At 37.1% G+C, this 13135-nt stretch overlaps 1 protein-coding gene across 1 annotated transcript in view; it reads left to right on the forward strand.

Moving 5' to 3' along the window:
• AGPAT5 (1-acylglycerol-3-phosphate O-acyltransferase 5) overlaps positions 1–13135 on the forward strand; it is a 56091-nt gene that overhangs the window by 25975 nt on the left and 16981 nt on the right. The window contains exons 5-6 of the mRNA XM_064412151.1: positions 2263–2353; positions 10907–11068. Coding sequence (XP_064268221.1) covers positions 2263–2353; positions 10907–11068 — 253 coding nt within the window. The remainder of the gene's footprint in view (positions 1–2262; positions 2354–10906; positions 11069–13135) is intronic.

The following is a 13135-nucleotide window of genomic DNA, read 5'->3' on the forward strand; positions in this document are numbered from 1 at the left end:
TTGGTGTGCTTTCAACTCAGAGATATTCAGATTCTGGTCAAAAAACCTGTTTGGCTGCTTGTGTTGTAGAGGTTTACTAATAAGTAAAATACAATTTCAGTCCCTGGTTTGTGTTATGCACATAGGACTGGAGTAAGTAGATATTGTTCCCTGTTGTGCAGCCAACTTTTGGGGGTGATTATCTGCTTTGAAGACCAGTAACAATGTTGCCTGCTTGTAAGTGCTGAGCTGTGTACCAGGAATGATATTCCTGTTCTGTATGCTTCACTTCCTTTGCTCTATGACCAGTTACAGTGGCTGTATTACAATTTAGAGCTCAGCAATGCAGTCTTTAATGGAAGTGAGTGAAACTGGAACAGCCCATCTTGAATTACCATTTTAAGCATCCAGATTACAAGTTTTGCACATAAGCACATATATGAAAAGAAAGAAAAATGCACCTGGCATTGAATGTTATGTCCTTTCCAGCTACCTCTGAAAAGTTTTACTTGGTCACTTAAATATCTCAACATTAGACTTCATATATGAAATGTATGGGGGAAGTGTGGACTACATCTGGGTCTAAGGATTCCTGTTCTTGTCCCTATACTTGTGCTACAGTTATATATGAAAAAGTAAGCACCTTGACTCTTAAACCCATTTTCTTTTGTTCCCTCACCACCAAATCTATATGAATCTTGGATTTCTGTGGGTCCTTGAACATTCTTGGATTTGCCCCTGCAGTCTGCCAGTTTTCCCCAAACGTACTGTACAGTCTTTCTCCTAACTCTCTTTACTCTACTGACACTGGTTTTGCTATTTTTGACGTTGATTTTCTTTTTTTTTTTTCCCTGTCAGGTTCTAGGCTATGTACTCAGCTCTCCTTTTTCTTGATCTCCAGCAGGCTTCTCTGGTTGGCACATTTCCTAGATTTCTTCCCACCTCTGCATTTTAGTGCATCTTTCAACCTTCCTCACTGTGGGGTGATTCTGGAGAGGTCATTTGCTGGGGCCTGTCTTTTGGCATTCAGCCCTTTTTGTAGCTGTTCCACAATCATAAGTGCAAGTACCAGCACACTCTAATGTTCTGACAGCCAGAAGCACAAGGTTGCATTCCTAGGTGCCTCTTTTTGAGTTTTTGTTTAACTTTGCATCTTAATGTGATGTGCACTCCCAATTATCAAAGTCTCTGTCTAATCACTGATAATATTCCTTGGACTGTTTTGTAAATCCATTATCTTATTGTCTTTCAAATGTTTCTTGAGACTGCTTTCTGCGAAGTTAATAAATTAAGTATTTACAGTAGGCATTTTACCATGAATGTGTTATGTTCAACTCCATAGCAATTATCATTTGTGACCATAATTTCTTCTGCAGATGAGCATCCAATATGGAATTTTCACTGTTTAAGTGATGTTTTGCATCAGCTTTGTTTGTAGGGGATTATGCATCACACACACACACACACACACACACACACACACACACACACACACACATACACACATACAAAACACCCAAAACCCCTCTGTTCTGTTTCAAAAGAAAATGGAAAAATGTCAAATTTTACTCCTCCTATTTGGGTACACGACTTTATAGTCAGATATGCAGATACTCAGGCAACCTTTACCTGTGTAGTGATTTGAGAGCCCAGAGATTTGGTGCTGAGCAGGCAAACAAATTAATTTACTTGGGAAATCTAACCTTGCAGACACGCATGCTTAAAGGAATTTGACTTTAAAGTTCAAATTACGCTAAATTATGAGTTTGAGTTCCTAATATTTTTAATGTCCAATACAGTGAGAGACAAAAGGCACTTAAGATCTATCATCATTTCAATTAATAGTATTTCTAATAATGAATGAATTATTGTATATTTCAGTATAAGGAAAGACTAGAGGCAAGATCACTATTAAAAAAAAAAAAAGATCACTTTGTGATTTATTTGTCAGTCTTTTCAAAATCTCTTAAAACTGATACTCTTGTTGATATCAGCTGCTCCTGAGTTGCTGACTTCTGTTCACACATGCTGTCTCCCTAAATCACGTGGATTATATTCTATGGTGTATTTTCAAAGGAAATTATTATGAACGTTGAACAGTAAGTTTCTTAGAGTTAAGAAATTTTAGCTCAAGTATTCTGATTTTCTTTTGATCCTTGCAATAGTCAATGGTATGAGCTAAATGCAATATGGACCTATAAAATGTTGATAATTTCTGTAAAAGCAGTCAGTTTACATTCATTAAAAGAACTTGTCTGTTTTGCTTCTTTTTAAATTCCACAGATGTATTTAGTGATTTTTCCAGAGGGGACTCGTTACAATCCAGAAATACCAAAAGTCATTGCGGATAGTCAATCATTTGCTGAAAAGGAAGGTAAGCAAAAAAAAATTTGGAAGAATTCTTTTGTTACTGTGCTAACATATTCTGTATAAAATTGTTACATAATATGAAGATCATCTCACCTTAACTGGATTTTGAAACCTGCATGATTGGTGTTTTAAGTTTAGAACAGTATAAACTACTGTTTTGCTTACAGAGTGAGATTAAAGTAGTATATAATAGTAGTATATAATAGTAGTATATAATATACAGACATTTCATGCATTTTACAATGTACAATAGTAACAATACTCCAGAAGGCTCGCTGCAGTTTCTACCTGTGTAGAAGGTATGCTGTGTATTTACTTATTTTCTTGCTCCTTAAGGTTGTAGGAATTGCCTACACTGAATCAGGGCACTGGTCCATCTAACTTGATATTTTAGCTCCAATTACAGTTGTTAGTCAATATAAAGAATATTTTGCATAAAGCTTGTTGTGCCTTAAAAGAAAGACTCTTCCATCGTTTCACTTTTAATTAGTGTTAGTACTCCTATGGCATTTTGTTTTTTTTCCTCTCTCACCTTCCAGTCTCACTGTTCCTTGGTTGAACTTTATTCTGGAGTTGCTTTGATTATTGGCATTTTCTCTAACACAGATGGAATTACTTCATCTTCGGAAAGGCTTGCAGAAAATCCAAGAGTCGCAAGATTTTTCATATTTTCTCATATCATATCATATGCACATAACCTTTAAATCCAACAGTTCAGTGAACATGTTTCCTGATTTTGTTTTTTCCTGTTGACCAAAAGTGAAATAATTCACTCTAAAAGTAAACAAAGAATAACAAATAGGTCTGGTAAATTCATCTCTGTGACACACTGAAATGAATTCACAAGTCTGTGAATCAGCTTGTTGATATAATCAAGCTATTAAGTATTGTTAGCTCCTGTCCAAAAGGATATATGGCTTTCTTCTCCTTGGGAAGAATGGAATTTGTTTGCGTGTATGAGCAGGAGAGCTGAAGTCATAATGTATTTGTTCATCGCTTCAGTTTCCTGTCGGAAATGAAAGTCAAATGTTTCACTTAGGTTTGTGGTTCTTTGAGAGTTCAGAGGGAGAGGGCTGTTTGATAGGGTTTTTTTTCCTCAACTTCTTTTTCAGGGAAAAGGTTCTCATTGTTTAACTATTATTTTATTTCACCTTTTAATTATATCTCTGCAGTCTGCAGTAAAACACTGCTTTTGTGCTTTCAGAGCACCTTTTGTTTCTTCTACTGGTTTTCTCTCCAGTAGTGGTCTGGTTTTATTTTGCAACAATTACTCCTTTTAAAAACTCTCACAGCAAATAATTATTAAACAAGAATTATCTCCAATTCTGTTGCAGAATCCTCTTGATCTCCTCCTCCCCACTGCTTCTGCCCCGCTTTTTAGCAGAGCCCCAGGAGAGCACAAACTGCTTTCCGTCCTCCCCACTGCCTCTGCCCCGCTTTTTAGGTGGGGAGGATGGGAAGCAGTTTGTGCTCTCCTGGGGCCCTGCTCACCTGCATGTCCACACAGATACAGATGCTCACGGGAGCTGGAGCATCCCTCGTGCAAGTGTGTTGAGAAGCAGGGGCTGACACTGAGAGCAGAACCAGGCTGTTCTGAAGGCTGAGCCTCGAGCACGTGCCAGTCCAGGGCACATCCCAGTATGCCGGGTGCTGTGGGGATGGGGAGCTCCACGTGGCTGCTGGTAGGATGCAATTCCAGCTCCCCAGGGTCCCACCCTGCTGCTGGGCAGTGCTGCTGGCTCTGGCTTATGGCTTGCCCTCAGCAACCCTGGTGTCCCCATGGTGCTGGCTGGGTGCTGGGGTTGCAGCGTGGGAGCCACGGCCACAGCCCCCCATGGCCACAGGCAGGCTGAGCCATGGCCACACTCCCCGGGAGCGCTGTTACGGGACACTGCTGGGCTCCATCACACACACGTCGCCATGCTTGTCCAAAAGATCCAGGAGATTTCTTACTTCCTACAGTTTCAGGAAGGGTAGTAACACACTGTAGTTCTGCCAGCCATCGGAATGAGGAGGACATACTGCAACCTACAGTTTAAATAAAATTGCACTTCATTCTTTTTGCAGATATAATGAAGTTTAATAATTTAGCCCTGTCATCTTGTATATTTGTTACAGAGCATGGTACTTCAGTGTGGGCCTTACTGACATGTAGGGGAATTTGTTTGCTTGGTTTTTACCTTGAAATGATTTCCCCCTACATTTTTGCTCAATTGTATGTTGAGAAAATACTGGAAGTGTAATATTGGGAAAAGTGGTTAAATTAAGAAGAGTTAAACTAGAAACCGATGTTAGAACCAGAGCTATAACCCCCAAAGATAACAAAGCTATTCCTAGAGCAAAGCATAACTCAATGTTTATGATGCTCTCTGAAATATTGGTTTTGACATTAGTGTGTGTGTATATGCAGAGAGGAAGTATAAAAAGGCTTTTGTGGGATTTTATTTTTACTGTCTGTGAGCTGCATCCTCTTCTAGAGAAGATTCATTGGTTTAGTCAGAATTCTTGGGCTGAACTTAATTACCTGCTCTTAGTGGGAGCAGTTAATGAGCTGCATCTCATATCTTGATGTTCTTTTTAAGTTTTGCATAGAGGTACTGGCTCTTTACAGTTGGTCCTAGGACCAGTTCAACAAAAATAAATTTAAAATTAATTTAATAAAAAGCTGATATTGACATACAATGAAGTATTGTGCCATTTCAGCTATTATGTCTTCAGTCATTGATATGAGTATTTAAATAAATCTTAACTGCCTATGAATAGGATGGAAGGATATCAAGCAGCAGAAAATTTTAAGCTTTAAACCCTTGAAAGAGAGGCAACATTTAAAAATACCAATAATAATTCATGTTACAGTTTGTTTTGTCATAGAGCTTGAGTTCCACACAAAATCTCAATTTCTAACAAGAACAGATTGTTTTCTTCTTTATGAAACAAGCAATTCAAACACACAGGGTGGGTCCATTGTAAGTTCTATCCACTGAATTGAATTCAGTCAGAATTAGCAACAGAAAGTTGGTTACTTCCAGGAATACTGATTTTGTGGTGATGAACTGAGGATGTTGTCATCTAAGAGCAATGCTAGTACCTCCAAAAACTGAAGGATTGCTCACACCTTTTAGAAGTGGCAGAAGATTCCCCTCAGATCAGCTGCTTACCTGGGATAGAAGGTAACTTCAAAATATGTTTGTTTGATTGTACTGGGAAAGAAACTTGTTGATGTTTAAAAATGAAAGCAAAAGTCTCTAAAACTAAGTTTTTTGGTTATTTGTAGTAGGATGAATGTAGGAGTTTATCACAGGACAAGTTGAATTTTGTGAAGTTAAGAGAATTAATCCAGTATTTATATTTTTTGCCCAAAATAACAATATTTGCTGGCATTTTACAGCTACAACAAGCCACATAAGCCACGTTTTGCCAGAATATCAGATGTGTTAGGTTTTCTCATTTCTGGTGGAGACTTCCAAGCTAAGGGACATGTGTGCCATGTAGCTGGATTTGAGCCTGATACACCTCATTGTCCTCTCCTGGCACAAAGTAGGTGCTTGGGTGAGATGACTCCAGGAATTGCTACCAGGATGGGCACTCCCTCCATGTTTCAGGATGGTTAGTGACTCCTGTGTTTCTAATGGTACATTCCGCATAATGAAATATTTCTTCCTCTGCTCTCTCAAAGAACTAAGAATATGATGGTATGGGTTTTGCCCCTTGTCTTCTGAGCTTTTGCATTCTAATTTCCAGTCTTTAAGTATATAGTCAGTAGTTGAGTTTGCTTTTGTCTTCCATTGTGTGGAAGTAGTCAGCCAACATGGTTGCTGTCTTCAAAGTCTGATGCAGTCACTCAGGTTACATATTGGTGATACTTTTCAGGCTCTGTTCCATGGGTTTAGGCATCTTAAAAGTGCAGAACTTCTTCCCCACTAGTCAGTGAGCTTGAGTTGCTGAGTCCAGTCTTAATGTGTAGGTGCACTCATATTTTCATAGGGATTTAACTAAGTTGGTCATAATAATAGAAGTGGTAATTTTTATTGGATCTATTTAATTAAAACTGTAAATCTTTTAAGCTTGGATCTTTTTAATTATATTTGACTATAGAGAAAAAATGTTTATAAACCCTGTAATACACGTGATGGTTATTTTTTGTGCAAGCTTCTGGTATAAAATGTATTTAATTTGTATGTAGCCAAAATATCTATGTGTGAATTTCTTATCATTTTGTAATAGTCAGTCATAGAATCAAAAAATATGCTGTGTTGGTAGTTACCCATCAGGATCATTGGGTCTTAACTGTGGCCCTGCACAGAATACCCCAAACACCACAAATTTCTTTGGTTTAGTAGAATATTAATTTTATCAAAATGTCAACATATGGGATTTTAAAAATTTGAAAATAAATAGAAATAATCCAAAACCCTCCTACTCCTAATATTACTAACTCTGAAAAGTCAAAGCCAAAAGAATGAGAAGCTTCTTAAATTTAACTTGGCTTGTTTTTGCTGAATGAAGACAAAACAATCTTCCCTGGTGAAAGGCGTTTTTGGAATTTTGTATTAATGTTCGATTTCTAACAAAGGTCATTTAATCAAGCAAACATTTAAGGTATGCATTTATTATCTTCTTTTTTTAATGCAGAAAAGTTACTCATGTAAATATTTTTTAATGCTAAGCTTAGCTTGATAAATTTGCTTTCTGTTAAGATGTTTGTGTATGCAGGATATGCTTATCTCAAAATTGTTCTACAGGTCATGTAAAAAGGAGGTGTTTCAATGGAGCGAATTCAAAATGTTTCCCTTCTAGATCTTGGCATTAGTTTTTGATTGTATTCTAAGGCAATTCAAAGTATTCAATATCCTTAAAAGTTATTTGGAATTGTCTCTAAAGAAAATAGCTTTTGGTGGTATTTATTCTACACTTTCATGAAAGCAGGCTTGGTCTAAAAGTGCTCAGTGAGATGTGGACAAAGAATATAGTTCTAAAAAAGAGTAAATTATGGACCTTGAGTAGCATTTGAGAGTATTTCATTAGAATGAAGTAAGGGTCTGTGTTATTAAAGGTTATCCTTGGGAAATTAAGATAGGAAAACAAGAAGCTACATTGTATTTCTGTGGATACCCATTGGAAGAAAGTGTACCAAGGTATGGTGTTTCCCTTGTCTTGCTGTGGGCTGGTTATGCTCTTCCTGTGGAGATTAGTTGCATTTCCTGTATACTTTAGTTCATGGTAACAGAAAATCAATTTTACTAGTGCATGCAGTTTTTTAATACTGCTATGAGCTGAGTCCTGTTTCTGTAAGTTGATGGAATACTAGCAAACAAATGGATGAGCTCTCCTACCATTTGTTATTTTTTAAGTCTAACTATGGACTCTGGTTTCAATATGTAAAGCTTTGAATCACTGGAGGCATTCCAGAAAGCTGGTGGGAACTCAAGAGTTGGGTGAGTACTTGGGACACTGCACGTAACTGCAGAGCTTTCTGTCTAATATCTTCGCTGCACACACATTCACATGAAAAGGAAAGATCTAATTGGTCTTGAAATCAATTCATTGGTTTTCACCCTGCTTTCTTTCAGTTTTTGTGTACTTGAAAGTTGAGTTTCAAGTAGATGCTTTCATGGGGAGGGGAGAGAGGTGTGAAGACCTCAAACTAATCCTGAGCTGAGAATTTTTACTGTTTTCTTTTTAAAATGTGGTGTGTACACATCAGGGGTAGAAAGATAACAAAATCCATCTCTGAAAATATGGATGGTTGCCTGTACTGCCTGTACTGAACAGCTCTTTGAGTTTCTGGTCTGGATGAAGAGAAGAGGATGGCAGTCTTCTACATAGACTTGTACTTAGCTACTATTATATGTTACTTTGCCCTGATGAAGTTAGAGAAATGATGTTTGTGTAGTGTCTTTTTGTTATTTTTTGTTTATATGAAAAATTCAGTTCTATAGATGTAAATTATTTAGGTCTTTGTACTTGCCAAAGTAATTATTTTATTTCATTCAGTTTTCTTCAGACTTTCTCAAGTAATTATGCATTTTACAATAATGTAGTAAATGGATGATATTTGAAGTATCACTGCTCATCATATTTCTTCAGATTTTCTTTTTTTTAAAATGTCTATAATTCAAAAGTTAGAAGAGTAAAGCTATGGCTTTTTAAGGTAGAACATTACAATATTAGTAGTATCTAGTTCATTTTCTTTGGCATTTAAAATAAAATCTCATGACCTTAAATACTTTGACAGAGGGTCCTAACTGTATTGCACAACATTAAAAACAGTTTAAGCGCAGTGTGTTTTGTGAATTGGATGCAGGCAGCTTGCCAAGGTAACTATACTGTAACTACTTGGATTTAAATTCTATTATGTTGATTTTAGCACAGATCATAAGTAATTGCAAGAATATGTAGTAATGTTTTTATAAAACAGATTCTTTAAAAGGATGTGCTGAACTGGTGTTGCTGCATGCTTATCATGCACTGTAGTCTTTCTGAATAATGGATTCTGGACTTTATTGATTTAGATACATATTCATATTGTGCTTAAGCTCTCAAGAGCTCACTGATAGCATGTGGAATACGAGTGGCTTATTCTACATTTTCACTTCATAGATTGTCACTGACCATCTTCATCACCAGAACTGGGCATAGATTAAAAAAAATAGCAGTTAATAGTCATAGATACCTAATTTAATAATTTTTCCAGATGATTCAATTCTCGCAGTTTTCCTTTTTTCTTCTTCACAGTAATATTTGATAATGGGGAAGATGAGTTGGGCAGGAAAGGAATGACAGTGTTTTTAGAATATATTTGGGAATTTGGCTCAGCAAGAGTTGTGTTGAGTGTCATGTCCACACTAATATCATTGCTGACACAGCACAAGAATATTCAGTGTTTCATTTACAGAGTAAACATTTTGAAACATAACATAATTAGCTGTTTGATGTAACAGTTCACAAGCTAAGAAAACACTACCACTATGTTATGCTTCAAAATATTTACATGATCCATATAACATTTTGCATAGACAGTTATCACTATTGCCGGTAAGGCATGGAACAATGGCTTCAGAAGGAGAACTGATAAACAGCCTTTTATCTTTGCATTCAGACAAGGAGATTCTTAGCAAATATTAAAAAATCAAGATAGTGATTTATATTGAAATATTCAACTCTTAAGAATTTTAGAATTATATAGAAACAAGCATTATCTTACAATGTTCACTAGATATTTTCATGATGTTAGATCAAAGAATGTTTTACCCAGCAAGGGAGTTCAGCACAAAGTCAGAACATAATATAAAATGTTTTGAATTGATTTAGCAAACAGAAAGGTATCAAAAGCAATAGCACTTTGGTTTAGAAAAATTTCCTGTTCACCCACCAGGAACCAGAAGATTCACCAATGGATGGTTCTTTAAAAATGGACTGAATAGTAAGCCACTGAAAAATAGGCTAGAAATTAAAAGCCACAATTTTATTCTGATACTTCTCTTTGAGAAAGATACACATAGAAAAATAGTGAAAAATTTTACATAGCATGCTTTTTTTTTTTCTAGAAGCCCTTTCAAGTAAATGTGGAAGAGCTGTGTTCAGGTCAAGAAAAGGTTTTGAGTTTGGGCATATTTGTTTGCCTGTTTTAATTTTGAAAGTCCTTGTATATTAAAATTCTGGAAAGAGAACCAGGTTTATACTTTTGAGCCCAATATGTTCTTATTCTCTTGTGTCCAGTATGTTCATACTTAATGTTCTTAAGTATGCTTTAAGTGAAAGTAGTCAACTGAAGTAAAAAGGGATATGAAATACTGTTGTTAAGATGTGTGGTGTGCTGTTAAATCTGATATTCTTGTGTTCTTAACATACCAATCGCTGTGTCTTGGCCTGGAAAAGTTAAAAGTTGATTTCTGTTATAAGAGTTTGTCAGTAGCCAAGTCAATTGTAAGAGGTGGCAGGGAAGCACAGAAGATTTCCTCCTTGGTTTTGGTTCTCAGTGCTGTATTTTTCTCCCACTGCTGCTAAGTTTTTTGCTGGGATAGTGAGTAGGTTAGGATTCAGTATGTTCACTAAATTGGTTTGTCCTTGGGAAGTAAAATGCTGGATGAGCATTAGGTGTGCTTAAAATTCTCTGTGATTATCTGTTTAATCTGTTTCTGATACAGAATTTCAGGAGGTGATGCTGTGTGTTCAGTATTTCTCAGATAATGTGCTCTTTTTTAACCTCATTTGGACACACATAAACAGTAACGAGAAGTGCTGTTTCATCACTGATGAGCTACCTTAAACCATCACTTCTTCTAGTCAGGAGTTGTAAAAAAGGCCCTCTTACTGAGCAGCCTTCCTATTGTTATTGTCCTTTAGGATTTCTATTTCATCTTCTACATGTGTTCAGTAGAGCATAAGCAGTGAGTACACATGGCACACTCTCAACTGGGAATTGAGATTGAAAATAAACCTCTTGTGATTTTGAATGGAGATGCTGACATTCCTTGGTGTGATGTTCCTTTTGTGAAAGAAGTCTAGTTTACTTTCAAACACTGTAGTTATTTTTTTTTACTTTTTTCCCCTCTAGGACTTGCTATATTGAAGCATGTGCTGACTCCACGGGTGAAGGCAACTCATGTAGCCATTGACTCAATGAAAGACTATCTGGATGCAGTGTACGATGTGACTGTGGCTTATGAAGGTACTGTGGACCACAAAGGGCAAAGAAAACTGGCACCATCTATGACAGGTGAGTTGAGGCCTGTGAGACATGATGGGGCTATATGCTTGTTTAGATACAGAACCAATTTCATTGAAATTTCATTGAACCATTTGTATTGAAATGCTCTGAAGATAATCTCCACAGCAGTTCAGCCATCCTACAGCTCCCTGATAGGGCATTGTTTTAGTCACTGGACTTTTACAGGAGTTACCTGTGACACTCCTGCCCTCTGCTTCCCTATTAAATACAAGTGCCCTTTGCAGTCAAAGGGAACTTGGAGACACAGGTAGCAGATTCCATTTACTTTCATGTTTCTTCTAGCTCCGGGATTTGGCATCATCTTAAATTCTCTCTCTTCCTCTGCTACATATGTGTACATGTACACATGTACATCTAATTGCTGAAGTGCACATATTTTAAGGGTAAAATGCATAGCAGTAGTATTCTACTGACAATTTTTCAAATTGCTACACACAGGCAGTAATCCTACAAACATTCAACAGCATTTTATGCAAGTGGGCTTGCTTTAGTTCTTTAAACTACCTACAGGACCTTAAGAAAATCAGATTGGTTTTACATTCCTTGCATATTCTAACCAGAAAATATGTTCTGGAGTTTCTGCTGGGGAAAACTCAGGGACACAGAGCTTCAGGGTTTGCTGTTTATTATGCTTGGTGGTGGACTGATAATTTATTGTTAAGTAGATATTTTGCCTGCACTGTTACTGGAGTGCCAGATATCATCTTTCTTTCCACTTGTAGTTGCTGTGTTACTCAGCTGTATCTGTGCCTGTCTGTTGCTGGTTGGCTCAAAGTGGCACTTTTGAGTCTTATGCACTACCAATACCAAGTGGGAAAAAACAGCTACAGTAGTTCCACAGAGCTTTCCAGAGCTTTGGGTGAGGGATCAGTGTAGACTGAGGGACATGCAGGGAACTTATCTAACTCTCTGCTCCTCAGCTCACCCAGTGTCACTGGGACTTGTTCCTTCTGCTGCTAAAAATAGTTTGTAGTGCAGCTGTTTCCATGTCACTTCATTAGCAGGTGTAACTCCTTGTGTCACATGCACTGCTTCCCAGGTGCTAGTTGATTAGAAGTTCTGCAGTCATCTATTTTTACATTTTCACCCTGTTTAAAATTCTTCTGGATAGGTGAGAAACAAAACTGTCAACACAGGGTATTAATTCAACATTCGTATTGTACTGTAATGTCTTAGGATCGTTTTGTTTTATGTGCATCTTGTTTCTAATGGACATTTTTAATGTCAAAAGTTCTTATTATTTACAATTATTTTATTTTTTTTGTTAATGCCTTCTGACCCTTTCATAGTACCTTTGGAGACTGAGCAGCCTCCTTCTTGTCCCATCACCCAACCCTAAGACCCTCTTCAAAACAAATAGGATTGTTTCTCCTTCCCTGCAGCATATCTTGTTTCACAGCTTAATTACTAGGCAGTTTCAGCCATTCTCATGCTGAACTTCTCACTGCCTAATGGTTAATTAAAACTATTAAAATGTCATTACCTAATGATAAGATGGCAAATGTTCAAATTCCTTACAAGACCTCTTCACCTATTGAGCCTTATGGTTTGCATGAAGCATGATATAATTATGGAAGGGGAACCAACAAGTTGGATTTCCCTGTTGGCTTTTTTTTTGTGTTGGTGTCAGGCAGGAATCAGATGCTTTGGGTGGCCACTCCACATCCAGCCTTTTGGAGCCTCCATGGCAGCAGTCCAGGCATATCTTTCAGCCAGGCTTGCTGTTAGGGTTGGGGTAATTACTGGCTCGGCCTTGGGGTAAAAATGAGGCAATAATACAGAATGAAGTGCAGCCAACCAGTTGTTACTCCTTACAGAGCAGATAAATGATATATCCATCATAGATCAACATCACATTCCATGCTATTGTGGCACTCACATTTATTATGTTTAATATAAATTATGTAGATTAAGAACACTTTATGAATTGCAGTGTGGAGCATAGTTGTCATTCTTTTAGGCTCTCCAGACACAAAAGTGACAGATAAACAATTTCTGTTGTAAGAGATCAAGATCATTTCACCATTTGCTATGCAGAAGTCCAGCAACTGGTCT

The sequence above is a fragment of the Passer domesticus genome, chromosome 3, assembly GCF_036417665.1.
Source record: "Passer domesticus isolate bPasDom1 chromosome 3, bPasDom1.hap1, whole genome shotgun sequence".
NCBI classification, from domain to species: domain Eukaryota; kingdom Metazoa; phylum Chordata; class Aves; order Passeriformes; family Passeridae; genus Passer; species Passer domesticus.